Below are 27,925 nucleotides of genomic sequence, written 5' to 3'. Positions count from 1 at the left end.
GAATATTTTAATTAAAGCTCAATAAGTTTTCCAAATGTGCCAAAGATTTATCACTATGATTTTATCATATATCTCATTAATATAAAAATCTAATTTTGCGCGTCTGTTATATATCCTCTTTCGTTTTCCCAATAAAAATCTTAAAAATAGATTGTGACTAAAAGTCTCGTGATCTCATTCCGTCATACATTCCACCAAACCACACTACGCTGTTGATGCGTGATCGTCGCAGTGCAGAAACGTTACATTAAACTAGCATTTGTCGAAACAATTCGCATTCTATCGAATTGGATGTTATAAAATAACTTTCTATGTGTGTAAGTATGGTGGAAAATGTTGAAATCGAGCGTCTGGTTTTATGCAAACCATGTATAAAAAGCACTTGAATCGTCTGCCTTGCTAGCGTACGCTATAGAAAGGGGAAAATCAGCCAATGGCGCCCTCGTGTTCTTGATAAAGAAAACATTTGTAATAAAGATGTCATTTATCGCTTGACATGGGGAGTTTTAAGATCACACATTAAACATGATTTTAAATAAAATTAATAAGTACAAAATGTCGTTAATCATTGTTTTGACAAAAAGGAAAACGCTTACCCCTTGTGGGCCTTTTTATTGTTATTGTGCTATAAATAGCTACTACTGAATCCATGTGCTTTTTGTCATGGGTACATGCTGTAGAGCCAAACGTGGTGAAAATGTTGTTTAATTTTGTTTAGTTTTGATTCTTTTGACTATTTTATAATAAGTAATTTCATTGAGGAGAAAAAAGTGGTATATAAATAAACAAAAAAGTGTTTCACATTTGTATGAAAAAATGCATTGTTTATTAAGAAAAGGGTGTACAGTCTTTACCAACACTTTTAATTGTAAATTGACCTGCAGTGCAGAGTAAAGAGTGAGTAAAGAAATACTATCCTCGCCCCCTAGAATATTCATCACTCCCTTTTTTGTGCAGTTCATTTTCAAATATGAGGGGGAAAAATAAAGTTAAATAAATGGATATAAATTGGTCTCCATTACTTCTCCATTACTACTTTCAATTTTACTGGCATTTTCAGGCCATAAATCAGAGAGATTTGGTAAAGAATGACACCTAATGTAGGAGACATAAATAACTTGCATCTATAATAAGTATTTGCATCCCTGTTCATCCTGATTGAATGTTGTCTATGATATTTTACAATTTACTGTATCAAATAATTAGAGTTGAAAATTTATTGAAATCTAGGTTTTTTATGACTTGATTTTGTTTTCAGCAGATTATCCCTCTGGCCTCACTTAGTGTCTCTCTTGTATTGAATAATTGTTGTTAGATCATGTTTGTAAAAGGTATTAAGCTGGCTTTTCCTTCTATAGATCACTCGTTTACCTTTCCTCCAGGTATATCTTTCCAGCTAGGTACTTGATTGAGTATTTGATGTGCTTGGATCATATTTGTTTTTTTCTGAATTCTTGACACTACTAGGTAGAACTTCCTGTCAATTGATGACACACGCTTCAAAGAAAAAGGATGGTTTGTGGAATTATCAAATTAAACCTTGGACTCTGTTAATTGAATTTGCTGTGCTAATTTTCATTTGCTCTTGGTTTTACAAAAATTTGATCAAGTAATTAATTTCCTAAATTGAGCCTAGAATTATTGTTTCTGTATTAATTCAAGAGGATAAATGAAGGACTCAGCTATCACCAAGGAACATCCTGTTTAGTCCGATGTATGCATAGATAACGGCCATTTCGCAACACGTGTGGGGTCAAATCTTTCACTGAAATACAAGTTTATTTATGAATGTTTAAATACCCATAGAATTGGAAGCGAAGTAGGTTATTTTAAATGTACTACATGTTTTAATAATAAATTCAATGTAGAATATTATGCAATACTTTTTAAAATGAAATCTAAAGTTGGATCACATTGATATCACTGGTGAATAAGGAAGAACTTTCTCATGGAGTAGTGTTTCTCAGGCATCAGAAGTTGGGAGTGACAGTTATACAGATACTGTATCGTTGACTTGTTCTCATGAACATGCCCTATTTACCATGTTATGGAGGTGATGGATCATAGGAGTTGTTGAATTATCAACCACCATTTGAAGTTTTGAGTTACATAATTCTTGATAAATATTTGAAATTAACAAGGGCTGGTTATTTTACTGGATACTCTGTAGTGTTTGGGAAATAATGTTTTGATAACTCAAATGTGAGATCCTTGTGATTTTATAGTGGTATTGAGATCGGAAACATTAACATCATGCAGAGACTTCAGAGCATAGGAAACCTGATCTTATTTATGATATAAGAATTATACACCTATTTACAGATAAATAGATACATTGTATTTGGAGTTCATATTGTTTTAGTGCCATTTGTGTCTTTAAGTCTGCACCATAATGAGCTATGCTCTTGAATAACAACCCAAATAATCAGAAGAAGATAATCAAAAGAAGACCTGCAATACTGCATACAAGGAATATTTAATCTTGTGACTCACTAGAGGACATCTGATCAGGCGATCGCAGAACTTTAGGGAAAAAAAATCAATGCATGTGGTGGCACACATCTCCAAGTTGTCTCCCTTTAGTAGTAAAGAAATGTTCTTATCACTGAAGGACAGGAAACACAAATTCCTCTTGGGTGTATAATGCAAGTACTTTAGTAATTGAGTTAACAGGATGTGTGGGGATTTTGATCCATGTGTATTGAACCTAATCAGCTTTACCTACATGATATCTCTCAACTTGACCTGCTGTATGTTTCTCTGCAGTAGATTTCAAAGTACTGGTAATGCAATAATTGTGGGGAAACCCAATTATTGGTATTTTGTAGTTTTATGATTATCATCATGGAGAAAAACCAATTTTCACCTTGTTAAAACGTGTGTGTGACACAGATGTGAAAATGAAACTCGGTAGTACTTCACAGGTAGATTTCTTTTATAAGAGGATAATAAAAGCAGATGGTGACTATGTGGACTGATCTACTGTCCAGGTGTTCCCCCTTCTGACTGATAGGCCATTAACAACTAGTTTATTGCTTCATTATTTTGTCTACAGGGGACCTGCTGGGTTTTGTCTGCACGCAAAGCCTCCCTGAGTGATCTTTCTGCAGGAGTTGCTTTGTCGAATTCTACTCCATTGTTTTGGTAGACTCTTTACATTTTCTTTAGTCTATCATGGTTTCTCTTGATACAGAGTTTATTCATTATTTTATCTTGCTATTTTGTTTCAAGTTCTAATGATGATTGTAATTATTACCTTTGTAGTTTCGATGCTGATTTTTTTTTTTTTTATTTGTTGAACATGCTTTGTGTCATGTAGTGCCCCAGTGATTAAATGGGCTGAACATTGTATCTAGTCATTATCAGTTCAACCATTCACATATACTGGGTTCATCCTCTCATCTAGTGCTTTTGGCATGTTGGATTTCATATGTACGTTGAAAGGATTTAAAAAAAAAAATATGCTAAGCAGTCGGTAATAAGCTAGAACAGGAAGATCCAAGCCATGATATAATTTAAAAATCCAAACAAGCAATTAGTAGACATCAGTTTCAATGAGCCAACACAAATTAAAACGTGACCCTCACACGTGAAGTTAGACAAATAGCTTAGCATTGGTAAATGACCTGTAAAGAAGTTGCCCAACTCGGTTTATTAGTGCTGACTGGTTGAACAAGACATTCATTAGACGATCACGTTCCAAAGCTACAGAATTGAGAGAGGAAATGGCCGATCAATGTGTGCCAGAGAGTATATAATGGAAGGGGGATGAATTAATAATTATGTGGGTTGTCTCTCATTGTTTGCAGATTGATAATGATATTTTCATGTTTCTGAAGTTTTTGCCAGATTGAAAGATCACCTGAGGCAAAGTTTAGGTTATATACTGTGACCAAAACTTGTAGACATAGGGACAACTGTTAGCAGTTGTTAGAACTTTGAACCACTGAGTGATATTTTCTGTGAATTTATATGTTGATTGCAAAGAAAGCATAGAGAATAGTGATCAGTGTACAAGTAGAGACATATATCCTGGCATTGATTCTTTGATGTATGATCAATAACCCAGCGCATTGATCAATACAACCCGGCACTGATCACGTCTAAAATAACGAGCTTCAAATGCTTGCAGAGCGTTCGCTTGTAGTACAACATAAAGAATGTAGGTTATTAGATTTTGGCTGCAATTGAATGCATTAATTCATGTAGAAAATTCATAGCATTCTAATCATTTGCTCTGATAAATTGATATGATACAGAATATTTCTTTGAAGCTAAAATGAATTGCTAGTTTGATTATTAATTTATAAAATGTAGTAAATGTTGAAATAAATTTGTAATATTTGTTACAGAAAGTGTGCCTGTCGTGTAATTGTAGTCATTTTCTGCTCCTTCAGTTTTTTTGTATGGATATGCAGAGCTTGTTTGAAATGTGTTTAAGAGTCTATTTACTTTTACCTGTGTTATCTAAAGCACCGACAGGTGTGTCGACACAGTGTGTACTTTGTGAGTGTGTGATTATAGGTGGGGTGTAGTTTAAAAATGCTATCCCTATGAGCTGGCTTGTATTGAATAACCTGAAATTTCTTAAAACGTAGTTTACAGCAGACCATGGTTCAGTGATTTCTTAGTTAAGCTTAGGATATTAAGACTGGTTTAACATATAACCTTAGGCTTTAAAAGGAAAAAATTGGAGAAGAAATGAGCACCCAGGGGAGAATTATGATTATTTTTGGTGTATTTGCACGATTTATTTAACCGATAAAGGTGTATTGTTTAAGAGTTTTCAAATTATTTTCAAAGGGTGTAAGATTTTAAAGGCAAATTCAAAACCATGTTAATTTATGTATGCATGACTGTGTGATTTTGTTTTGCATAAATGTGAAAACACTGGAAATTATATTCACCGCCTTTTATACAGGAAATAGGTGTAATCTCTACCAACAACTGCTTTGTTTAGAATATGTGTACTTGAACCCAGTAATAGACTAGTCAATACAATATAAATTGACCTGTTTTTACAATCTGAAACTCCATATCCTTTGGCTTGCTCTTCAGATTCAGATATTTTTAGATAAGAATATCAAACAAGAAAATATTTGATGAGATTAATTCAGGCATTAATATTTCCTTGCTTGTTTTGTTACAGGTGAGGGAAATGATTTAAACTGGATACCATGACTGGTGATGATGCCTGGTCACTCCACCTCTACCAGGATCTTCAATCCACTGGACATCCTTGCCAATGCAGCCAGCCTCATCCCCAAAACAATGACCCCCCAGCAAGACACCGCTCCCTCTGATCCACCCCCCACCAACGACAATGTCTCAACCACTGAGGACTTGGAGAAGATGTTTGACGAACACAATTATGGCAATGCAAAAAAAGTAGTTGTTAATAAAATCAGTCACTCGAGTTTCTCGTCTGATTTCGTGCCTCAAGGAAAAGACGGAGTCAAGTTAAAAGACACCAATAGGAGAGTGATTGTGACAGTTGTTAACAGGTCGGGAGACCAACGAGTGGTAAAGACTTTCAGTAGTGTAAAATCTGTCAAAAACATCCTCAAGACCGATGTCTGTGTAGACAAGCAGAGTGAAGAGGAAGGAGAAAAACAGGAGAACTCGGATGCTGCAAAGACACCAGAACCCGTTACCATCTTTTCGTCTGAGAAGTGTAAACAGAACAAGGAGCCTACAACAGATGTTATATCCCAGGAAAACGGAGCCTCACCAGTCAGTGTGAATTCAAAATCAATAGACCTTCATCAAGCAGTGCAAAATACCTGCGAAAATGAGACTGAACCCAATACGTCAATAGCAGAGAAGACGGGGAGCAACTCTAGTCATCCACTGAACAAAGAACAGGTGAATTCAGCACAGGTGACCCGTGTGAATACAAATAGCCCGGAGGAACATCAAGGTGAGAGCAGCAGTGTTACCTGTCCATCAAGTCATCAAAGTGTGGAAGAAAGTTCAACATGTAAACAGTCCCAGGAAACAGACGATCATAGCCCCAGCCAAGATGATATCAGTGAGACTCGGCCCTTAATAACAAAAGATGGAAATTCGGATCAGAACAAAGAAAACGACTGCACAGGAGTTGTGGCCAATTCACTGGAATTGAGTAATTTGAAAATGACCATTTCATCACCAGGGCCTTGCATTGAAGGTAGTTCTGTGGGGGAAACCGACAATTGTGCAATACATAGTGACAATAGACCTAGCGATATAACTGATAGTGAAAACAGGCTTCATAGTGAATTGTCAGGGAAGAAGGAATTCATTGGATCACCTGAAGGCTGTTGTTTTAAATTGTGTGAAGATGTGAGTGACTCAGAAAGCTGGCGATATGAGGGAAATAGGGGCGATATACGACTCAGTTTGGATTTAGATTCTCCCAAGAGTGAAAGGACAGAGAATCCTTCACCTGCATCAGAAATGGGGAGAACAAAAACAATAGACACATCTTTGGATTCAGTGTCAAGTCCAAACACAGATGAAGAGAATTCCGAATCAACAGAAGGTCCAAAGTGTTCTAGTGCTGCCTTGATAAGTAACATTGACCATTGTTATGCTGGGCCCACCTTTGTCCCACAGCCAGAAGAAAGAAATGAAGAAAACACAGTTAGTTCTGCACCAGAGGATGGTCCCAAAAATGGGATAAATCTAAAAGACCTTCTTCGCAATCACAAAAACACCATAAATGGTCCTGTGGACAAAGGACTCCCAAGTGACATCAATCAAACGAGTGATTCTATTGTGTCTACCATGGTTTCTGAACCTCAGGTGGCAAAAACTGTTCAAACCACTGCCCCAAAAGAAGTGTCCCCCAAATTTGGGAAGTACCGTATTGGAACTTTTGCATCTGTGAGCAACACTGCCATGGGTTTGGAATCTCCAACAAAAAAGAGGGGTCCAGTCAAGGCCACTTCTCTTCTTACTAACACAGTGTACACAAACAATGTTCCCTTAGTAGTCACCCAGGGAGCTAGAACCTCCCAGTTCTCGGACTTGACACTTCAACAAGTCTTAGAAAGGAAGTGGGTCAGTGTTACGGACCATGATCATGACTATTGTCTCCCAAAGTTACAGGGTCCAATCCCCTCCACAAAGATCAAGAAGGCAGAGGACAAAAGAGTGAAGAAAGTTGTGCAGACAGACAGTACAGACACAGAATCTAACGACGAGTTCATTCAAGATGAGGACAGTCTGCCAAGCTCTCCTCTACCCGCCCCTACCACTCGACAGAGGAGTGCAAAATCAGAGAAAGTGGCCGATTACATCAAGGGAGGAACATCAGATTCAAAACTAAAAATAACAGGCAAATACCAGGATGATTATATTTACTTTCTTAACACGAAATTGAGAAGCCGACGAAGAACCACAAGTGTGGATGAAAAATCTGTACCACTCAATAAGATTATGGTCCCTCTACCCAAGCCTGGGGATATTGTGGTTCCCCATTTAACAGATGCAGATTTAGAGTTGATTAAATCTGGAAATAGTGATAAAATACCACAGCAAATGTGTTCTAATACTGACAATCTTCAAGCCCTAAAATCCACAGTGCCACCCCAAGCAACAGGGACAAACTCAAGCATCTCTGATGAAGAGAGCAAACTCATTAACACTATTCTCAGCATGGAAACTGGGGATCAGAACCCACCAGTTCCTGTAAATGAGATCCCTAACTTTGGGGAGCCCCCAGCCCTGTTTGGAGGAACCAATGACGACATTCTAAATCTGACCCCAGAGCAGATGGAGATACTATATAATGCCATGGATGAGGTGCAGAGTGAGTCTCCAGACATCTCTAGCGCTGACAACAAATTCAACTTGGAGGTTCCGACCTCCTCGACTTCAACCAGCAACTTTCCTGTGGGAGCGAGCGAAGTTCCTGGCCAGCAGATGCTTCCCACCTCTAGTGGTAAGCTCTCTATTCATGGCAGTGTAATCTGGCCATGGCATGTCATTCGTGGGGGTAGATGAATAATTTATGTTTAAAAGGAAATGAGGCATGAGGCGCATTAAGTTATGCGTATATACTATTACCCAGTATGATTTATTTATCATGTTATCAGATTGACAACACTGTAGTCAGTCACAGAGTTGTGTAACGTTTCCCCTCTAGCAAAATACAAACACTTCAGAAAATGAATGTCATGTTCAATGAAACATCAAGTTATTTTATTACGTACAATTTACAAGTGGACAATGAATTTAATATTGGTATTTAAAAATAAAATTTAAAAGGCCAACAATTGATTATATAACTGGATATATTAACAGTTAATTGTCAGGGTAGAATAAAAAAAAATCAATGTGCAGAGATCGTATCACCACTGAATATTATTTTGAATAACACTGTTTTTATTCTTAAAAAAAACCCCACAATTTTTTAATCAGAGATAGAAGGCTCATGAATAATGTTTTGATATACTTTCCTATATTAAAGATTCTAGCTACAATTGAAACCAAGAAATTGAATAAATTTTAAAAGTAATTTGAAATTTAAAGCATTTTAACAACCTGCTTTTATGACTATTTGCTTTACAAACATAGGCTAGATATGTATAGACATTAAAAACAAGATTTAGAAAGCATAATCCTCTAATGCATATAAACATGACAATATTAACATATCACTAATCATGCTAATGCTATTTTGTCCTTTCAAAGTCGTTGATCTTCATACTCAAGGTCATACAGAAGGGCTAATAGACCTGTAGCTCTTTCCTTCATTGCTGAAGTTTTTACACCTGAGAAATTTTGTGATATTTTAGATTACTATTAGTTAGGTCAACTGTCTTGCACTTCAATGACTTGTGTAATCAAAGTACTGAAGTACTGAGGGGAGTTGATTATATCGATTATCATTTATTTTAAAATCAACTTATCTTGCATGGCAATTAGTTTCTAGTCTGTATTTGAATTACCCGTACACACTTTTTTATAATATGGATTTTTAGACTTTTCTGACAAGAATTTCGAGAAACCCCATATGAATTGTGTTGTGTAATATTTAAAGATGGATTTTAAACTATGTATTAGTAATTGAAACAATTCTAAAAATTGTATGGATCCAATCACTATTGATATCGAACTCTCGTCTCGTTCAACCAGACGTTCGGCTGTCTCCGTTAATCTCCGACAAGCAAGAGAGCCTCTTTGCTTGTCAGAGATTTACGGCGACAGCCGAACGTTTGGTTGAACGAGCCTGTATTAAACTCTGGCGTAGGAATACATGAGACTACAAAAATATCTAACTTGTTCGTATTGTATAAAATCTGACTATTTTCAATGGGTTTATAGATAAGTTTCCTTGAAAAACAATGCTTCAGCATACATTACATCGAACTTTTCTATTATTTTCAAGAACTAAGTCTTGTCAGGGGTGGTGATTTGTGCTTAGGTCCAAACACTGTTTCACTTTCGGTTTGCCAGAGTAACTGCAAAGGAGAGTTGATTAAAATCAACTCCCAACAAAATTACCCAATACATGAGCTAAAAAAAAATGTTTAAATTGAAAATATAAGGGAACACTGACCCACTAAAATGAGTAAAGTTTGAATTGATTTATCAGAGCATAAGCCCCTTCTTCCAGAGCATTCATTACATCTGCTCCATAATTGTCTCATCATGCTCAGCTGTAGTTCTCCCAGGCATCTAACCACAGAGCTGCATACAGCTCATATAAAAGCTAATCAAGAGCATAATGGATGGGGTTACGAGTACACAGGAAACCATCTTATTATTTCCATAGTTCTGGAGTCAAGAATTCTTTTTTATTTAACAAGTGGTTGATGACTGACCTTGAACTGCTTACAAAACACTAGAGTGCTTTAAGATGAGAGAGTAGTTTGTGTTAAATAGTGTAGAATAGCCAAACAAATTTAAATTAAAAGAACAAGATGATCCTATATTTATATGCATGGGGAAATTTTTATTTGTCTTTTGTAGGTAATATTTTCATATATAGCCATGGACCATCACTCTTTAAAGATTTATTTTATAATTTTTCAGTCGCTGGAACAGTGGCTACTCCAACTGCGACCACCAGCAGTACCGCAGTGACCACAGAAAACACCTTCTCGGAGCTGTCCACCATCCCAGCTGAGAAATCCTCTCTAGACTTGTTCGGGTCCGAGTTGAAACTTTTCCCAGAGCCCCCTGTAGAAAACAGTCCAGCAGTGCTACAAAAGCCAGCACAGCCGACAACCGCCGGATCAGCGGATACATCCGCTCCCTGGATTGTCACCGTCAGCATGTACTGGAACGACTTGCCGGCCATCATGATTGACAATGCCCCATTTGTGAGACTTGTGGACATTCATAAACAAATACTGCCAGCTAAAGACACAGGCATACTGAAAAAACGATGCCAGTTGTTGGGAATTGAAGTGTTGAACTGTACTGAGATGCAGCGTTATTTTTTGGTTCAGTATGGCAAGGCTTTTAACTCAAAGAGCACCCTGATCATCAGTAAAGATGATGCCAAGTCATTGATAGGTTATTATGTGAATCCAGGATCCCATCCCCCCAGGGTGAGGTGTCGTACCATGGGAGACAAAACCAGGGTTCCCATACAAAACAATAGGTCAGTTTCATCAGTATTATTAACTGTACATCATTGTTTGGTGTATTGTTTGTCACAAGAGAAACATGATGAATGTTGTTTAGCTTCAAATTTCTGTTTTATTTCTCACTTCATGCCATACCAATGAGTGATAAATAATAAAAATTATTTAATATGAGGTAACTGTGAAGTAAACGTGTACAATTTCTGCAACAAGAAATAAGAAATGAAGATTCTCACGGCCATGTCATGCTAATCAATGATGAATAAAGAATAAGAATATCTGAACACAAAGTTTTTGTAAACTAGACAAGAACTCTGAAATTAAGATTTTCAAATTTTTGTTCTTTCTTTTGCAGCAGCAAGAAAAATCATTCAAAGGCAGCAGTAATAGAGTTTAAGGAGGAAGTGAGAGAAATAAACCCATTACCGGCCATTCCCCCTCCCCGCGTCGTACCTCAGCAACCACAATCAAGGACTCGGCACAAGAAAATCAATTTCCTTGAAATGCTGAAGGGAGATACTAACAACAACACGACGGAGGAGAGTGAGGTGGAGGTTAAGGAGGAGAGCAAGCCCGAAAAGACAAAGCGGGGGGCATCCAAACACAGAATGGACGGGGAGAGTAAAACCTCGGCCGAGAAGAAACAGAGAACAGAACAAAACGAAAGTGAGGGGCACATTGTCAATTCTAACTCAGAGGAATCAGGAAAAAATAAAAGTGATCATAATAAACTGAACAACACATCTTTACAACCTAAGAAACTGAAGTTTGAGAAAAGTAAGAAATATCCGGGTCCGTTGAAAGTAAAGTGGACTGTTTTCAATAGTAACAACAAGCAGCAACAGACTGAAAGTGAAGAGCAGGATTTAAATGGCAAAGAAAATATTCTTTCTGTTGTCCACAAGGACATGACTCTGAAAAATGGTCAGAGAGGAAGGATGCAGGCGGGTAATGTGTTCTTGGATTTGTACAAGGGTCCCCTGGCCCCTTGTATTCGATGTTGCACGTGTGAAAAATTGTTTTCTATCGATAATTTCTTGAAACATTTGCATGATGTAAATGGATCTAACAAACTTCTCGTCGTGAGACAGCCCCAGACGTTTGCTCTGAGAGATTTGAGTCCATCAGTGTCCCAGAAGAAACTTTGGGAGCATTTCTTTAAGAAGAGAAAAGCATTTAATGAGGAACTTAAACAGAAACGAGTAGAGACCAAGGACAAAACAACTTCTTTGAGGAATGAAAGCCAGGGTGTTTCAAGGAATGCAGATGTGAGAATTAGTGGCCGTAAGCGTAGACCAAAACAACTGCACCCAATAGAAAACTATCGTTATAATTTACCGAAGGGGGTCTCGAATGCCACCGATAAAGTGGACTCTTTGGATGCACCCTCTCCAAGCAAGATGAGGAGAACCATGGACACATCGACCATGTGTGGAGACAGCAGTGTAGATGGAGCTGAGAGTGTGGTGACCTTGACGAATGGCCCGGAGGTCACAAGTTTCACAGCTCTAGAAGGGGCATTTGATGTGTAGACATCGGAGTTGGTAGGCTCGAGGGAAGATTGAATGGGAGATAACTTTTAGATTATACATAGCATGTTAATGTCTTGTACATGGAGATGTAAAATTTTTATTTGTCTTTCATTGTTTGTTATATTAAGTAATTTCAGGGACAATAACCTAGCACTGTTTTGCTATTATTGTTCATGTTTTGCATTACTACCAGATTTCTTGATCGTTATCAGACTGAATTATTTTTTATCAACTTCATGCATGAGAGGATACTTTTTTTGGGGCATGTTAAATTTTTTTTTTCTAGTTCTTTGTTAATCATGATTTCAATCTGTCTTGTTTCTGTGCCGAAGTAACTAGGCTATCCAGTTCACTTGCTGGCATGCTTCATGTTACATGGGAAATGCTGGTAGGGAATGAGACTAGTGGAAATTCTGTGTCGCAGAAGAACTGAAGCAAGACCTTTACAGTGTAAGAGATACCAGGATCAATACATGAAATCTTATGCTTGGCTGAAGTTCCATTGTAGGAGTTTGATAACTTAATACTGTACAAGTTCAATGATATTTTACTCATTACACCTATCGAGTTTGGTTTGGGGCTCATTTCTATGTAGTTTAACACGTAATAGATTGCTTAATAGCCGTTCAAATACTTTTTCTTGCCATTAAAATTAGCAGATACAGATTAGAAATGTGAGAGAACGCACCAAAATGCTATTATTTTGCAGCATACTTGCACCATTAACATCAGTTATAGAAAGGCGTTTTATTTGTAGTAGTGGGTGTCAGTATCAGTTTTATTGTAATGTTCTGTCACTATCTGGATCTGTTCAAGTCATATAGTGCAACTCTCACTTTAATACCAGAAAGTTATAATACATTTTATACTTGTATATGTATAATTTGATACAATAAGTACACTTAATATTAAAAAACGGATCTTCATGTACAAATAAATTTACACAGTTACCAGGTATCCTGTTGAAAAGGAGTTTCCACTCGTAGCTTTAGATTTCAGTGCTGTTGTGTTTAAAGTATTTATTGGAATTGTACTAGTTTTAACTGTTCTTCTGCATTTAACTTTTCCTCCTTTAATGAGTTGTGTTATGAATTAACCCATACATGAATTACCCAGATTCTGCAAACATTTGCTTAGTTAAATTGCCTCTCTTTGAATTGGACCCATTTCTGTAAACTTACTGCAAAAATGTGATTTGAATTCTTTCATTTCATTTTGATTTGAATGCTACTACATGTACACAGAAAAATCAATGGAACCTCAATGTAACAATTATGTGAGTTAAGTGACCAACCTAAACACCTCATCATTTACGTAACAAGAAAATCCAGCGCATTGATTGTAAATAAGGATGTATTTTTATCTACATTTACCTGTGCACACCTGTATATATGTATTGTCTACATTGCTGTTACCATGGTTATTTACCTTATAGTGCTGTTTGCTATCATGATTGATGTCCAATGTTCAAAGAAAAAAACTTTATAAAATTGTGAAAACCTCTATAGTTTCTGTTGTGTATTGAAGTGCATGTATTGAGAAACAAAATTGAACCATTATCGAAGCCAGCCACTACAGTTGCAAACCTTTTGGGAATTTTCTTATAATTGCTACAGGTTATTTATACCTAGTAGATTGAAGAAGAAACAGGATTCATATTGAGCAAGGTTTCTTCTGAGAGATCGTCAAAAATTATGTTAATTGAATTGGTGGATATGGAACTGTTCCTCAATTGTATTGACTAAACTGACAAAAGGAAATGCTAAATCCATTTCATGTCAACAGCCAAAAAAGTATTACATGTATTATGAATAATTGAATCAAGTCAATCCCTGTTAAGTTGAGGAAGTGTTCAGTTTTAAAGCTATGATGCAAAATGCAATCGAGCATTCTGATAGCACTGCATCATCAGAATTGATTAATATCCCAAATATAGAAGTTTTCTTTTAGAACATTAGTGATATACAAGTGCATGTACCAAAGAAAGGCAGCCAAGTCATCAAAGTTATTTCGGAGAAAAAAATAATTTTCATTCACAAAATTGAACAGAGAAAGAGAATTGGCCCTGACACTAATTAAGATTGGCCAATGATAGAGAACAGGGCAAATATCTAGTGCTTCCAGAGTGGGCATCCCCTTGGAAAACCAAGAGTTACTTGTAGGCAGAAATATTACAAGAATAACAAAAGAGTGGCAATATTGTGTTTCTACTCCGTGAATGAGGTAATGAAATTTATCGGTAATAATGAAAGGGAAGTAACTCTTAGACTAAATACATTTATGTTTGCAAATGTTTCATCTTAATCATTAAATATTATCAAATTATAAAAATATTATTTTTGCATATGTTGAATTGCCATTATGAATTCAAACTGATAGAAAAAATATACATACATCGTTATTGTGAATAATAACTAGAAATTGAAATCAAACACAAATTAAGTGTTATACAAAGTAAACCTCAACTCTCTCCATTTCTAGATATCTAATGCATAAGTTATGACTAAAATTTTAAAAAAGATATTCAATCTGTGACAATTAAAGCAATATGAGCTGTATTTTTTAGAATTTTATTTTGTTGTAAAAACCTGCTAGTATGCTAAGTCTGCATGTGACTTAACTTTTATGATAAATAAGGTTGGAAAAAATCATTAATTTTTTTCAGAGGAAAGATATTTCTTCTAAGGAACATATAGCAAATCAATTTTTGTACAGGACGACAATAATTCAATTTCGCTCCAATTAATGCTCCTTACTGGCCCTTTTCACAAAAGTTTGGCAAAAAGAAATTTAAAAACCATATTTTTGTCATTTTAGTAGAAAATATTTAAAGAGTTTCGTTCAAAAAAAATTTCATCATGAAAATTGCAGCTTATATTGCTTTAAATCAATTTAAATTATTCAACATAAGAAATGAAGAAGCACAAAAAGGGAGTTGGAATAGAATACTTTATTGATTTTCAATAACATTTTTACATGCTCTTCACTGCATAGCTCTTCACTGCATATTAAAGAATCTACCAGTACAAGAACTCACAGTACAAGGTCAGATGAAATTACGCAACACATGTACCGGTTCTATTAATGAACACACAATTTAAATATCGCCTCTTCAAGAGAATAAAAATTTTCACTGATTAAAAATTACCATAATAAATAAATCAAGAATACAGCAGCTCCATCTTTGACATAAAATCATTAACTTAGAAAATTTCCAAAGACATCAACAGCTCGTTGAGCAACATAGTGTCTGATTAAATCTGAACACATTTTGGAGATGGTCTATACCAGGATGCTAATGTTTTGAAACTCGTGGGAAATCATTTCTGGGATCCTCTGGTGGACCTACAAAAGTCAAAATATGTCAGGTAAAAATTACATGTACATAAAATAAAAAATCATATAATAATTTTGATTCACCGCATGAATAGGCACCCAATTGCACACCTGAAACTCATGACCGACATGTATTCCTTTCGGGGTTTTAGATATCATTTTGTGCATTTATTTTTTGTTTTATGTGCATATTCTGTTTGTGAATAATCCAATAACCTGTTTATTTGATAAAAGTATTCTCCTGGCTTGGAAAAAGTGCATAAAATTTAATAATTTCATTGCAACCGAGTAACACAATAAAGGTAAAATGTACATCATAAAGGCGAGACCTCTAATTGAAATACTTTGAACTGTTAAGAGGTCTGTGGCTAATACAGGAATTGTAGGGATATCAGTGATGGAAGAGAAAGAAATGTGGTGGAGAACGCATTTTACGAGTAGTTTTCAGCTTTAATTATACTTGCAATAAATTTCTTCAATTCAAAATTATCTGATACTTTAATACAAACATGCTTTTTAAATGTAATAAACTCGCCTGAAATTTGATAAATTTAAGTACTGGTATTTCACATACCTTAGCCTAGTTTTCTGCTCTACCACTTTCTTGCTTTTCCTGTAAAGAAACAAATCATAACTTTATTGAAAGCAATTTTTTTATTCATATGTTGAAATTACCGGTAATCATATTTGCAATGTTTTTTTCACAATTCGTGATCCAAATCAATAGCAAAATTTTTTATATCTATGTATTAACTTTTTCAAGGTTCAAGAGGATGACATCACAATGATCATCAAATTAGCAGTTGTTTTTAAGTACTTTATATTAGATATATTAACAGAAAGTAAATTTCATAATTTTAAAATATCTGGGTTTTTTTTTCAATCAAACAATATCAAACTTAGTGAGTCAGGATCAAGTCATCTGAGAAGCCTTTCACAGGATTCAATAACATGAACAATGCAGCTCAAATCCCAGTAAACTTTTTAACATTGCAATTCAATTCTCAAAAAAAAACATCCACAGAAAATTGAAAATCTTACCCATTTTCCTCATTCCATGTCATCTTAGCAGATACCCTGACTGCAGTAGAATGACTCTGCTTCAGTTTGGCTGCGGAAGGAGCAGGTGCTTTCTTGGAACGATTAGAACGTGCTGGCGATACATCAGACTCTGACTGAGAGGAGGCAGTGGTTGTCGGACTCTTCTGGCTTCTCGTTTTCTTCACTGAGGAGTCTCCCTCAGCTAGGGAAGCCCGAGTGGCGTGTCTAGGTGAAAGGTTGATCGACTCAGACAGAACGCCCTTAGCTTTCTTAATAGATTCCTGACTGCTAACAGTAGACTGAGTAGAACGTCTGCTTGACCTCAGAGTAGAAGGTGAACTTTGCGAGTCTCCATCCGATTCAGACGCCAGTTTCCTGGCCTTGGTAGGTTGTGATGGACTGCGAGTTGCCTTTTTCTTTGAGCTCTCCGAGACTGAAGGCTTGCTTAGTTGTCTTGTTTCTTTCTTGGCTCCTGGAGTGCTTTCCTTCCCTGGCGATTTATTCTCCTTCATATCAGCTCTCTTGAGTCTAGGGGTTGATCTCGCTGGGGATGAGATTGACTGATTATTAGTGGTGTTTAATCTCTTGCTTCTTCTGGAGGATTCTGGTGATATGGGTGAGCTAGAAATCAACTCTGGTGAAGACAGTTTGGTTCTGGTTACCCTGGGAGAATCCGTCTCAGATTCGGATAGGTTGGCACCCCCTCGAGTTCTTTTGCTTGGGCTACTGACTGAAGAGGTAGTTGTCTTCTTGGGCTTTGCAGTATCAACTGGAGCTGCCTTTTTCAAATCTCTGCCACTTGTAGTTGAATCACCTGTCCCTGATACAGTTCTCTTTCCACTTCTTGTAACAGGGCTATTGACATTCTTCTTTGGGGTATCATTTTCCGATTTCTCACCTTGAGACCCTTTTCTTGTTTTATTGCTCGGCTCAACCAGTTTTGATTTCTTTTGTGGAGAGGGAGAAATGCCTTCAGAAACAGGACATTGGGTCTTCTTTCCCCTCATTGGTGATTTGACATCTGTGTGTTTTGGTGTCCGCAGTAGCTTTTTAGGCGACTCATTCAAACTCTCCTTCGAGCCCGAATTATTTTTAACCCCTTTGGTTATAGAGAGATCTCCTTTTCTTGGCGAGTTCCTCCCTGGGCTTTGAATGTTGATCGACTGAGAGAGTCGGGCCCTTGGTGTTCTTCTTGTCTTCAATGGAACCTCCTCCTCTTCCTCCTCCGACTTTGCAGGAGATTTCTGCTTTTTCTTTTGATTTACCAAGGGTGACTTGGGAGATGTCAATTCTTTACTCTTTTTAGCGCTAACTTCTTTTGATTGAGGTTTCCCCAAATTCTTACTCTTTACTTTTCTAGGTGACTCCACATTTTCAGCTACTGGTGATTTCTTACTTTCTGTTGTCTTCGTCACCCTGGAGGTACCCTTTGCAGCAGCTTGTGCTTCATCTGTTCTTGTGAGGACTACAACAGGGCTTAAATTTTTGATTTTGAGATCTTTCACTTTCTCTGCTTTCCTTGATGCTACAGACTTCTTTGGACTGGCTTTTGCAGGGGGACTAGTTCCCTTGCCTGCTTTCTGGTTCTTCGTGTCTGCTGGTGAGCTGTCTTCACTCTTCCCTTCTTCCTCTGTTGTCTTGTCCCCTCTTAATCGGCTAGGTTTCTTATCAGCTGCCTTCTTAGATTTTTTCCCTGCCATTTCAGTTTTTTCCGAAATGGAAGGCTCCGGTGATTTCCGACCTCTCTTCTTTCCCCTGGAGTCTGGAGACTTTTCTTTTTCCTCATCAGTCTTTGGCTCAGCCTCCTCAGTTTTATCTTCTGTGTTGGTGTCTGAAGTAAGCTCTGACATGTTTAGAGAGCTCTTTGCTTTTGAATTTCTTGTTTTATCAGGAGTTTTGAAATCAAACGGCTTTGAAAACAGAGCTGCAATGGGACTCTTAGCAACATCAGGATCCAGGGTTGGATTTGCCACTCTTGGTGAAATTCCACCAGATTTACCTGAAGAGAATAAAAATCTGGTCAGTTTAATTTCCAGTTCAAGTATGTATTTTAAGAATGGGCTTAAGAGATGTCAAATCACATTAATTCATGAATGACAGATATTCATGTTGCAAGCAATATTGAATTGTTCCACATGCTTAAATTTTACAGGTACAGCCTAAAATCATTACTGCACAAGTACTTACTTGGAACTCTACGAAGTGTACTCGACTCTTGAAAAAGCGAACCATCTAAATGGAGAGCTGTATCGTTCATCTGAGATTTGTCTTGAGTTTTATCCCCTACACTTGTCTTGTCCATTTCTATTAAAAGAGACAGAAAATATTATAAAATATAAACATTCATCAAACAACAACCAGTATTATGTTAGGAATTATACACAATTGTCTTATCTATTTCTACAAGAGATATGAAAACTATTCTAAACAACTGTCATAAAACCATCAGAAAATTGATGAATTGTTTCTTAAAGGATCAGGTCAAATGTGGTTGAATTGATTTATTAAAATATACTGCCAAATTGAAAAGGCTTTTCAATTTTAGTTAAAATAAGAAAACTGAGTTCTTCTCCTATGAAAATCTTCCAATGAAATTCATGTCTGAAATTTCGACCCAATAAACTAAAGATTTCATTTTTGGGGCTAATTGAAGGAAAAGTGTTTGCTCCTATGTCCGAGTCCTCGACTGACCAGCGTTTGGAGTGGTTTCCTCTCCCTCGGTGGTCTCCATATTCTCCTGGTTTTCTTTGTCTGCCGCCGCCTCCTCCTCTGTAACGGGCGCTGGCACCTTCTCCTTCACACCCTCGGCAAACTTCTTTAGGGTCTTGATGCTGGATTTCTCCTTGACCACCTGATTAATGTTTAAGAATGCCTTTGTTATGTTGTTAATAGAATTCATGTCTGAAACATTCAGTGTACTAAATGATCAAATTTTCTGTTATGGATATAAAATGAATGTTCCACACATTAAGTACTGTGGGATTATTCAATAACGTCAGATCCAACTTTGGTTGACTGCCAAATTTAAGAAGATGTTATTATGTGAATTTTCTTGTTTATATGTAGAAAAAAAGAAAAGAAAATGTGTTGAAAATTTTGTTGGGGATGCACTGTACCAGGTACCCTTGAAGTCCACAAAAATTAAACTTAAAAATTTTTTTTTTCTATTCCACAGATTGATTGTTCTATTTTTATGCATGAAACTAATCTCATGTTGATAGAATGCAAAAGTGCAATACATAGTTTACCTCCAGCATTTGGTCAGCCAGAACAGCTAACTCTTTGAAGGCCTCATCATTGGACTCACTCAGCTCCAGTTTGTTGAGAATTTTAACCCACAGTTTCAGATTAAATGAGTCAGGGTTGGATAAAACCTCATTGCAGATCTTTATGGCTATACTGTCATGTCTTGGGTTTTCCTGCAAACATAAACACATAGTTAATGTATACATTCATGTACAATTAAATGGTCTGTAATAAAAAATTTTACACATAATTTGAAATTAGATACATGTGAAAACGCAGAATGTCTTTGTTATTACCTTCACCGTCTCGGTATCATTTTGATTCTTCAGCAGCAGTTTAGTGTTGGTTAGCTGGATCAGTAACTCAGCCACATTCTCTGCATTGACCTCTGCCAGTGGACTGGAGAGAGGGGCGTTTCTCAGAGTCTTTAGGGTGGGAATAAACGCTTCTTCTACCACTTCCTGGTTAGCTCTGAATGAAAAACATAATCATACAGTAAAACTTGGTTACAGCAAACATGCTTATAAGGAATTCACATTCACTGCAAAGTCAGTTTCCTCCTAGTCATAAAACTTTTAAACTTTTCAGTAATTGCTAATTACTTTCAAACAGATATTTAAAAATTGGTTGTTTCTGGCATTTTTTTTATCATGTGCTTTACTGTTATTAGGTATGTTGCTGAAAACTTTCCAGACTTTAATATTTTCATATGTGTTTCAAGTAAAATATGACCTATTTCCTCTTAAAAAGTTATCTAATAAAGTACTTTCTAAATGAGACAAGATTCATTAATACAGGTGCAAGCATACATGTATAAGCAACAGTAATTGTAAAGTATTTACCTGCCAGCGAATGCATAGATTGGGAAGAAGGTTCCCAGACAGTGCCTGAGGTGGGTATCGTCCTCCGTGGTGGGGTTGTACCAGATCAGGATCAGGTGGGACAGGATCTTTGAGGACACCACCCTCCCAGACAACAGAAGCTTGGCCAGGCCTTCACCAGCCACTGTTCTCAACTCAGAACTCTAAAAATTGAGATTAAACTATGTAACAGTCAGAAAACTCAAACATCACATCTAGGAGTCACCAAATATTTGGGGGAGATCAATTAACATACATTACTAAGAATTCTCAGATCAACTTTGGATAGTCTAATAAAAATTGGCCTTTAGTTTCTCAACAATTCAAAACATATGGCAACAAGCAGGTATTTCATTAATGTTTCAAGATTTGAAGGGGAATTTTTTTAACATAAAATTAAGGAATTCTTCCAATTTTCATTATGGCAATACATGTATAATTAATCAATGTAGATGCATTTAACATCATGAGAAATAAAACATTAAATTTCATTGGTCTTAATCATATATTTCTAAAATTAAAAATAAAGAAGAGTCAGTAACAAACATTGTGAATTTTCTGTATCTTTACACAAACCTCTTCATCCAGGAAGGCACATAGGATGGCCACCAGTTTAGCGCCCGCAGCCCCAGAGCTTCCATCCTCCGTACTGTCCTGTCTCTCCAGAACGCTGTCAGTGGCGGTGGAGTTGGATGACGTCTCATCGTCCGGACGACCCCTCTGCATGACCTCCAGACCGTGCAGGTGTAGCATGTCAAAGATCACTCTCAGAGCCGTACAGCGAACCAGCTCAACGTCAATTTGAGAAGCCTGAAAATTGAAATGTACATTGTAATTATCATGTTGATTTCATTGGATGTCAAAATATGAAATTGACAAGCACATTGTGCTTGTCATTTCAATTTTATTGGATCTCAAAATATGGACTTTAAATGCTTATTGTACTTATGTCGATTTCATTGGATGTCAAAATAAAGAGTTTATGTGCATAAAGCACATAAATGAGATCAAGCTCAACATGTTGTTTTTATAGGATGTCGAATTAGAAAGTATCTTTATACATACATATGTCTCATAGGAATGACATATGCAATGTAGGGTGTTAAACAGGCGATTACTATTTCATTCAATGCATTACCTGCATGAACAGAGGAAGATACTGCATGACTAAATCCTTGCTGATGACACAGCACAGACCTAGAGCCTTTACGGCAAGATTTCGAATTCTCCCATCCTCATTCTGAATCCCCGGCAAAATCTGAAAATAATGTCAAAATTTTAAAACGTGTTAAACTAAAAGGCAGCCAGTACCAGCTTCTATAAACAGTATGTTTGATGCATCTTTAACAATTAAACTCTAATAGACCCTATTTTTGATATGTTGACAAAGTATTTTTACATATATGTATTCTACTCCTTCTTTCACAAACATCAAGCGAAGTGGTAACTTAAGAGTTCCTTAATCAATACTTGTTTCAATGAAGTGAGCTTATTCACATTAGAATCAAACACATATTATGTGAGGTGCAGCCAACGTCACAACTTACCAGGGATTCTATCAACATATGAAGGGTGGGGCTAACACTTGTCAGAGAAAGAACCTCCAACATCTCAGCAACAATAGCATGACACTTCAAAATGGTGGCCACATCAGTCTACAACAAAAATTGACAATAACAGTAAATAAGAATAGATCAAAGACAACAATGACTTCTGTTTCAGATAACTGTACCATCTCGATTCTTGGGTGAGAACCTAGTAAGTTGCAAGAACTTGTGTTCGAACCCTTTGTATATTATATATACAATAAAATTTGTTCAAACCAACTGCACCATACATATAGCTGCTATCACACTTAAAAATCTATGGAAAAATGATACCATGTAATTTTAAGTCTTATGTCGGTTTTCCTGAGTCTTCTGTGAAATATAAACCATCAGGCTTCAACAAAGCTTACCTTTTCTGTGCGTATTTCTTCTGTTTGTGTTTGGGGAAGATCCAGGAGTTGATTTCTCTCAGCTTCCAACTCAGAAATGTTCTGTTTGACCTCTGCGGCTCGAGAAAAGTCCTGACTACGAACAGTCTCATCCAAGATCTCTTTTAATTCATTCAGCTTCACTCGAATGTTTGCAATCTGCGATAGTAACAATAGCAAAATCTTATCATTTAACTATATTCATTTTAGAGTTGTTTTTTTTTAAATCTGCATATTATATGTGTTGAGACACTTGTGTTTTTTTTCAGAAATTGTAAACATCCTGACCTTGATGTCATTTTGCCTGCGTTCATCGTCGGAAGGTCCTGTCTCAACTGTTGTGATTGGCTCTCTGATTTCAGACACGATCTCGGCCAGGACTGGCACCAGGCTTGAAGAGTGAGACTTGATTTTACACAGAGGCTCAATGATGTACTTCACCAGACTGTGACTGACATGGTCCATGATCAGCATATCATGGAGAAGGCTCTCTACAGCTTTACTGAAAGTACAATCAGCAAAACATTTAAATGTAAAATCTAAAGGGAAATTATATTGTAATTTACTAAACAATACCTGCAGGTAAATATAAGTAAGTTTTTATATTTCTCCTCGTCTTAAAAAACAAGGAAACACAATTGTTTTTATTATAGAGTGATAGACTATTGAATGAAAGCAGGTATAAAACTAGGAAAAAATCTTTACATTTCATACATGTACTGTAATTGTTTCTAGCCCAGTAGTGGGTTAACAAAATGTTCACAGACCATTTATAGTAATACAGACATAGCTACTCTGAATACATATATAAATTGTTTACAATATTTACCGGGACGACTGGTCAGCCAGCTCCATGTACTGTATCATGGACAACAGCTGCTGTACTATGAACTCGGTCTCCATCTGTGTGTCAATGTCTGTACTCTCCTTCAGGGTGGCCACATATCTACAATCCAGTGAGTGAATTTTAGTCAGCTGCTTACATGTGTGTACGGGTACTTCAAGTTGAACTTTTAACAGATTAATTATTAACCTTTACAAGGTTCAAACTCATCTTGCATGGTTTCTTAATGTATGTTATCATCACCATGAAAACAAAATTTATCGTTATGATGAAGAATATAAAGATAAAAAGCCTTCTCTCTCTCACTCTCTCTGTGTTTTCTATGCTATGGATGGATTGACTTACTGTCTGATGTACTGGCAGAATTCTATACAGTTTGGTAGCACCTTGTCCAGAAACTCGTCCCCATCAACACCCAGTGAGTGGACGTGTTTACAGACCGATTGCCAGTACATGGAGTTCTCACTGGTCAACTTGTCCTGAGGAATGAGCACCCTACAAAACAAGGTCAAACATATCATTTTGAATCCGGTCAAATTTAAAATTACTACAACCACACCAAAAATCTGTAGATTGAAAATTCCTTAATTTATAAATCTACACTGATCTGTAAAATACTGTTATTTCATTATCATAATGGGTAACAATTTTCGTGAATTTGGTTAAATGTAAAGTTACAATGATGCATAAATTCATGAACTTTTTGCTCAACCAATACAAACTATGGTCTAACGTTCGACTTTGTTGAGCATTTGATTATGTGGCTTTGCTCAAAAATGAATTCCATAAAAATTAGTACTCAACCAAAAATATGATAAAACTACAGTATGCAGTTATTTGATAGGACTTACTTGTCATCAAGGATGTCAAACTTCTGCACTACTTCTGGCAATGGGGCCTCTTTTAGAAGAGTCTTCAGCACAAGCTCACAAGTCTCGGTCGAGTTCTCCACATCCAGACTTCCCAATAACTCCAACACGTTCCCTCCAAATGTCCTCAGCCAGGCCTGCAGCAGTTTACCGGAGCAGGCAGCCTTCACAGAATCTACAGAACATAGTTTAACTTTTATACATCATGATTGCCTTGATCATATGTACTGCTAGAAATTTTACATGCATGTACAAGAGAGCAGCAAACTGCAAGTCTTCTGATACTGTGAAAGAAATGTTATTGAAATGATAACTACTGTCAAATCATTAAATTTTGTTGGGGATATTTTTCATGAAATGTCAAATTTCCATGGGAACAAATTTTGAGATATATACTAGTATTATATTATTGATTTAATACTGTGTTTTACAATTGAATTCGTTGAGGATGTAAATTCGTGAGGGGTACCAACTAAATCCAAGAAAATTGAGCCACCACTAATATTTAAAATTTCACAATATCTTGCATAATTCTGTTTAGCAATACCCACAAACAGAGATGGGGTCAATTACTTTGAAAAGTAATTAATTACTTTCAAATACATTGACAATTTTATCAATTACTTGCAATTACAATTACATTGATTTTTTTAAAATGTAATTAATTACTCTCAATTACTTTGATAAATGTAATTAATTACATTTCAAATACTTTAGTTTTATTTTTTTAAATCTTGAGAACATATACATATATTAACAGCATTAAGATATACAGAGCTTTATGTACGGTTATGTTTTTAAAGGATGTATAGTTCAGTTCTGATCAGATTTCTTGAAAATTTCTAGAAAAATTTTCTTTAACATTAAATTCATTAAGTACCATTGAGTTCATATTTGGTTCTGAATAATATTTTCTCTTTAGTGAATTAATTTTTATTCACATATTAAAACTATGTTTATTCAGAAACTACAACCTTCAGCAGTACGGCATATCAGTATATAAATAATAATTGCTATAATTCACAAAAATGAGATATTTTGACTTCTTTAAGTCTAAAATCAATGGGGGTTCTTGGGTATTAGAGGGGTTCACACCTCCACAAAATTAGATCTTTACCTATTGCCCTGGGCAGTGTGTTATGGTGTATAAACATATGAAACAGTATGGGACATTTAATTATTGTATAAAGAGAAGTTCATGCCAAACATGCATAAATTCTATTTATCATTATTAGACACCTTTTTTATATTTCAAACTTGGAAAAAAAGTAATTGAGATGTAATTGAAAAGTAATTGAAAATACACAATATTTTTGGAATGTATTTAAATACATTCAATTACTTGTAATTGAAGACAGACTCAATTACAAATTACTTTCAATTACTTTGAAAAATGTAATTAATTACACTCAATTACAAATACTTTTTTCAATTACCCCATCCCTGCCCACAAACTATACATCTGATATGTGTACCTGATCTGTCAGTCAAGCCGTCATGTAAAAGTCGGACTCTGTTTGCGATTGACAGTGCCTTGATGTGGATCTTTTCTCCCATTACGGTGTAGGCTGTTTTCCTAACACTGTCTCTGACATCTCTTGTTCGAGCCAAAACGGCTGGCAGGGTTTTCACAGAGGGAGCGATATTAGACAGCACAATTCTTCGTATGTCTGGATTGGGATCTGAACTCATCAGGAAAAGGTACGCTAAAATTGAAAAGAAAAACAGCATTGAAAATACCACAATTTTTTTCTTGGGTTACTGTAATGCATCAATTATTTAAACTCACAATATATATAGACTTAAATCAATTGAATCATGTACTGACAGAAATAATGTGGAAAGACTACGAAAGAGAATTGTTGCACTGACATTATCAGTAGAGATTTAGATAAAACAATAAAGGAACTGCTTTTCATTACAAAAAAGTAAAAGCTTTGCACTTTTGAGTATATTTTTCAGGAGGAATCTATAAAGTTCATTAAATATACTCCCAAAATTTCTAAAACAGAACGTCATTCTACATGAACAATGCTCAACATGTTACCTTTGATGACTGGACAGTTCTCGTCTCGTGGATTCTGCAATCTTGTCAGAGCCAACACAGCGTGCATCCTCACAATAGGAATCTTGTCTCTAAGTCTCTCCAGCATACAGTCATAGATCTTGTCATACAAATCATCATCTATCTTGGCGTCTTCTCCCAGGTTGTCAAGAATTTTGTGAATCAGCTGACTGATTCGAAACCTCACTGCCTTGTCACTGGCAGAATGATTCTACAAAGAATGTTGTATTCGCAATTCAGAAAGATATGCATTGACAACTTGTTGAAACTCTTATAAATGAACAGAATACAACTGACATTGTGCACTTTCGTTAAATTTTTTTTTTTTAATTATGTTTTTACTTGGACTTCAATGGTACACCACATCAATCAACCAAAGGTGGAAAAAAACCATAGTATAAAATAGCACAAATACAATATCTAACTTCATATATATGTACATGTACATGGGGTTAAAACGGATCATTTCCTACATGGTTTTATCAGGAAGTAACTTAACATGGGGTTACAATGGTTCATTTCAAACAAGTTTTTGTCATAAAGTACCAAACAAATTTCATTCTGTATTGACCTTAGACATTACCAATAACGAAAAATTAATTATGACAATTGTCTCTGAAAGATGATAGGAGTAGATTCAAAATATCCGAACTTAAAGAAAACATTTCCGACAGAAAAATAAAAGACAAACCTCAAGAAGGAAATCCAGCATTTTTTGCAATAATTTGTTGTTAGTTACGTCATCCATAGTGGAGTCATTCTGGTCCTCTGGCTCTGGAACACTAGAGGTGGTCATCGTTACAAATTTAGCAATGAAATCAATGGTGCGCTCAACAGAGGGCGCCCTCTGCTGAATGATCATAGAGTACATCATGAAGAGCTTGAAATCCTTCCAAAAGTTGTCTATGTCACTCTGAAATAAAATAAAAGCATATTCATTGGTTAGACAAAAAACAAATTCCTTACAGATAAATTCTTGCATGCAATATACAAATTTTGCTTGCACCTTGTCATGGATTTTCTGGAGCTCCTTAAGAAGTTTTCCATGACACTGCATGCCACTCTGGCACTGCTTGAAAATGTCTCTCATTGCAACCATCCTGCTTGTATTGACAATTCTGTCAAACAGGTAATCCTTAAACCTAAAAGTAAATAGAACATTTGATATAGTCATTCTCATAAATCACAATGCTAAACATCTTGCTTCTATTAAAGACATATGATTCTCAAAAGCGAAATCGTTCTTAAGATTTCATCAGATAGATCCTATCCATGACAAGAGTGTGTCTCTTGATTCCACAAGAAGCTCATGAACTTGTAGCCTACTGGCCCTAGTAAAACCAGTGCAAGTGCTAAATAAATATGATCATGGTAAGAGGAAACGCGAGAAGAAAACACAGAACCTTCTAACTATGGATTCAATTATGCATAAGCAATTACATTTACACTTATAGCATAAACATAAACATGAAAAATAATGGATAAATGAATACCTTCCCCTTCGTAGGATGTCTGCGTATCTTTGTTTTCAAATTCGACTTTTGCGCCAGACAAAAGTTACTACTTCCGGTTTAAAG

General features: G+C 36.1%; 2 protein-coding genes across 2 annotated transcripts; one reads left to right on the top strand and one right to left on the bottom strand.

Moving 5' to 3' along the window:
* The first annotated feature begins 172 nt into the window (after positions 1-172).
* Positions 173-13,615, top strand: LOC105327310 (ankyrin-2). The gene is made up of 4 exons (XM_011427699.4): positions 173-317; positions 5,150-7,927; positions 10,024-10,597; positions 10,936-13,615. Exons 2-4 carry the CDS (start codon positions 5,188-5,190, stop codon positions 12,110-12,112), a joined length of 4,491 nt encoding a protein of 1,496 aa, XP_011426001.3. The 5' UTR covers positions 173-317; positions 5,150-5,187; the 3' UTR covers positions 12,113-13,615.
* Positions 13,616-15,047: 1,432 nt separating this feature from the next.
* LOC105327311 (condensin complex subunit 3) lies at positions 15,048-27,925 on the bottom strand. The gene is made up of 21 exons (XM_066068614.1): positions 27,842-27,925; positions 27,355-27,490; positions 27,040-27,261; positions 26,331-26,559; positions 25,759-25,989; positions 24,266-24,458; positions 23,760-23,909; positions 23,400-23,516; positions 22,859-23,072; positions 22,553-22,729; positions 22,143-22,250; positions 21,734-21,853; positions 21,172-21,405; positions 20,578-20,759; positions 20,032-20,206; positions 19,738-19,908; positions 19,181-19,340; positions 18,677-18,793; positions 16,490-18,488; positions 16,023-16,061; positions 15,048-15,457 (listed from the first exon to the last, which is right to left on the bottom strand). Exons 2-21 carry the CDS (start codon positions 27,445-27,447, stop codon positions 15,433-15,435), a joined length of 4,956 nt encoding a protein of 1,651 aa, XP_065924686.1. The 5' UTR covers positions 27,448-27,490; positions 27,842-27,925; the 3' UTR covers positions 15,048-15,432.

Source organism: Magallana gigas, chromosome 8, assembly GCF_963853765.1.
Source record: "Magallana gigas chromosome 8, xbMagGiga1.1, whole genome shotgun sequence".
NCBI lineage: Eukaryota > Metazoa > Mollusca > Bivalvia > Ostreida > Ostreidae > Magallana > Magallana gigas.
This window is presented reverse-complemented; position numbering and strand designations above follow the sequence as displayed.